We start from the raw sequence: 3,652 nt of genomic DNA, 5'->3' as shown, positions 1-3,652 counted from the left end.
ACATTTTTTAAAATTTAAAATATACATTTATCAATAATATAATTATATTTAGTAATTAAATTTAAATAATATATTAAATAATTTTAATTTTCAATATTTATTTTTTCAATTTATCACATAACTTAATTAAATTCGATAATTTTTAAACAAAATTTAACACTTAGAATTATACCAAATGGATTTCAAATTTAGTAGGGATTGAACAAAAATAAAAAATTTAGAAAAATAAAATAAAATAGTTTCCAGTTGCAGTACAATTAGTGATATGAAAATTTGAACCATCTTACATTTACTACAATAAAATAGTTTTTTGGTCTAATTTAGGGGCACACATTCCAGACCAGGACAGGCCCTAACTATCCTTTTTACCTACGCAAATTTACTTACAATAAAAAAAAGACCAAAGTATAAACAATTTTCACTTTGAACCCAATCGACAACTATGTTTGTCACCATCAATTAGTTTTTATGGCGGCAATCTTTGGCCGGCGACAAGAGTAAGTCAATGGAACCCATTTTCTCCTTCATTATTTGCATGATTTGCGAAGCTGATGGCCTAACAGTCGGCGACTGGTGAAGGCAAAGTCCAGCAATTGAAACCATAGCCTTAGCTTCATCCAAGTCAAATTCTGCACCCAAACGTGGATCCACCAGCTCCGCCACTTCCACCGCCGTCCCAACTTCACTAATGGCTTTTAAATTAGGCGCCATTATCGACGTCAATAATTGTCCCCTTTCGAGACAAAAAGCTTCCATCCCAGTAACAAGCTCTAAAATAATAACACCCAAGCTGTAAACATCGTTCTTTTTGGAAGCCAACCCGGTTCTCAAGTAATGAGGGTCGGTATAACCCGGTGACCCTATCATCACTTGCTTCGTCGTCCTGGAACACGACGGTGGCATCACCGTCGACGAAAAACCCATCTTCGCCGACCCGAAATCACAGAGCTTACAATTAAAACGCTCGTCCAACAAGATGTTTGAAGCTTTAATATCGCCGTGAATGATTTGGAGGGTACATTTTTCGTGTAAATATTCGATTGCTTGAGCGAGTTGATAAGCTATGGCCGTGCGGGTCTTCCATGGAAGTACTTCGTTATTCCTTTCGTGTAACTTTTCTTGTAAGTTTCCATTAGGAATGTACTCAAACACCATGGCCCCTTCTTCTGAAAAAATATTAAAAAGTTTTCAATTAATCCAAAAAAAAAAAAGAGACTTGTCCTCTTATCTTTTTGAAGAGTAAAGCAAAAGACTCACGCAACGCACCTAGATCATTGCAGTAACCAAGAAGTTTAACGATGTTGTCGTGTCGGAGCCGGAGCAAAATATCCAGTTCTTGTTTAAACACTTGGTTAAGTCGATCACCGCCGATGTGGACTTTAACTGCACCTTGTCTTGAATTACCAGACAAGTTAGCCAAGTAGACATTGCTAAACCCTCCTTGACCAATCACAAGTGAGAAATCTTTAGTAACATTCTTAATCTCATCCCAACTGAATTTCCTAACAAACCCTTCACTGCCGCCGCCGCCGCCGACCGAATCTTTTCCCTTGCTTTCGGTTTCTTCAGGTTGAGCGGCTGATGTGGGTTTACTTCGTCGGAGTTTCCTGAGTTTAAGGAATCTGAACAAGAACCCCATGGCAAACAAAAAGGCTAGAACCAAGACAAGAGAAACGGTGATGAGGATGTCGATTTGAGGGTGAGAGTGGGGTTGGGTTGTTTTAAAAGAGGGTGTGGGTGGGTCAGTGCCGGAAGTGTGGGGAAGAGTGGAAGCGACGCAGAAAGTGAGTGGAGAAGATGAAAGGAACAATGGTAGTAATAAGAAAATGGATGGGAAGAGACAAGAACGGTAGTACCAGCAGACAAAATTTGGAACACATAAAATCCATGTCCTTATAACCTTAGATTTGTCAGTAGTCAAAGATGTAGCCATGGAGACGTGCACAATCCGACAAAGCTCGATCTAATATTCCGATCTAGGACGAGGGAAAGAGAAGAGAAAGAAACAAAGGATGAAAGCCAGAGAGAGGTTCTTCTTTTTCAGCCTAATAAACCATTTGAGTTTGACCGACCGGCTATAAACATATTTTTTTAATTAAAAAAACACAATTTTTTTCCAATATTTTTAAAGATTGAGAATTCCTTTTTCCTTCATTGGTTTAATTTATAATTTCAAAAAGTTAATCTTTTATTTAAACATTTAAATTAAAGTGTTGATTTTGCTAATTTATCGTTTCTTGACATACAATTTAATAATAGCATTTAAAGTTTTTATAGTATTCTTATTATTACTCATAACCCCTAAACTATTAAATAGGAAGACGATTTATGTTGAAATTTTTTTTTATGAGCACAACAACACTATCAACTCAGAAAAACTCAATTATTATTTAATTTAGATTAAGGTAATTAGATTAAATTTTCAAGTATTTAAAATTTTTTAATTTCTTTTTTTACATTATTAATTAAATAATTAAGAAGAAAATGGCATAACAATCAAAGTAGTCAGCATTGCATCGATAGGTATACCATCTTCTCTACTAAAATTGGTACGTATCGATATCGGTCTATTTTGGTGTACCATTTTAGACTTATCGATATTTTAAAAAAATATTTAATATATTCAAATAAATTAGATTAAATAATTTCAAATATAAATATATTAATTAATTATATAAAATACTCATCAATAAATTTCACAAATAAAATTTCATCATTTAATAAATCTAAAATATATAAAGAAAAAAAAAACAACCCACACATTAAATAACAAAATTATACACAACATTATTTAAAAAAACCTACGATAAAATCACCTCATACTAAATATATAAAATGAAAACTTAATAAAAAAAGATAAACACAGAGTTATGTTCCGAAAGTTTTAGAATTTTTTCTTTCTTGAGTTTATTTGTTTTTTTAATTTTTTTTACTTATTAATTTTCGTTAACCTTAGTTAAAATTAAAGTTTAATATTTAAATTTTAAATTTGTTTAATAAAAAGGTTTTAAAGTTGGTAAGAAATAATTTTTTAGTATTATTTATGCATTAGTCGATGTGAAATGTTTTAGTCAGCGTAAACTATACAAATCAAAATTTAAATCGGTGTAAGAAAAATTTTTAGTTATTCTAATTTATTACAACCTACTACATTAATTAAGACCAAGGGCTAAAGATGATTCCCGCGTTGTTACGATATTTGCCGCGGATTAAGAATTAAAACGTTAACAAACCAAAATATTCAATCCATTAAAGCAAGATTTATCAAAATATAATTAATTTCTTTTTAAATTAAATGAAAGGATAATTAAATATAGAATAAAAAGAATCTTATATGTTTGTCTAACGGTTAAAGTGTTTATCGTGTTAAGTATAATTTAAATTCAAATCGTACCAATCGTGTTGCTGTATAATTTATAAAAAAAACATTGTTAAAATAAAATTCAAATAATCATTTAATCCATTAATTCACGTAAAATTAACATTAAATCTTTTATTTTAATTAATTGAAAATGGAAACCAACCCCTCTACTCCGTGTATTGTTGTAATCCTCGATCGATTAATAAAATTTTGTACACCTAACAAAAATAAATCAAATCAAAGCTTGCTTAGGAAAACAACTTTTGAAGGGTTTGTGTTAGACCCTATAAC

The 3,652-nt window shown here is 31.3% G+C and overlaps 1 protein-coding gene across 1 annotated transcript; it reads right to left on the bottom strand.

Annotated features, from left to right (window-relative positions):
- Positions 1-264: 264 nt before the first annotated feature.
- On the bottom strand, positions 265-2,061 carry LOC107937259 (probable receptor-like protein kinase At4g10390). The gene is made up of 2 exons (XM_041107547.1): positions 1,267-2,061; positions 265-1,166 (listed from the first exon to the last, which is right to left on the bottom strand). Exons 1-2 carry the CDS (start codon positions 1,931-1,933, stop codon positions 460-462), a joined length of 1,374 nt encoding a protein of 457 aa, XP_040963481.1. The 5' UTR covers positions 1,934-2,061; the 3' UTR covers positions 265-459.
- Positions 2,062-3,652: the final 1,591 nt, after the last annotated feature.

The sequence above is a fragment of the Gossypium hirsutum genome, chromosome D12 (assembly GCF_007990345.1).
Source record: "Gossypium hirsutum isolate 1008001.06 chromosome D12, Gossypium_hirsutum_v2.1, whole genome shotgun sequence".
Lineage (NCBI taxonomy): Eukaryota > Viridiplantae > Streptophyta > Magnoliopsida > Malvales > Malvaceae > Gossypium > Gossypium hirsutum.
Note: the sequence above shows the minus strand (reverse complement) of the source record. Positions and strands in the feature narration are given on the sequence as shown.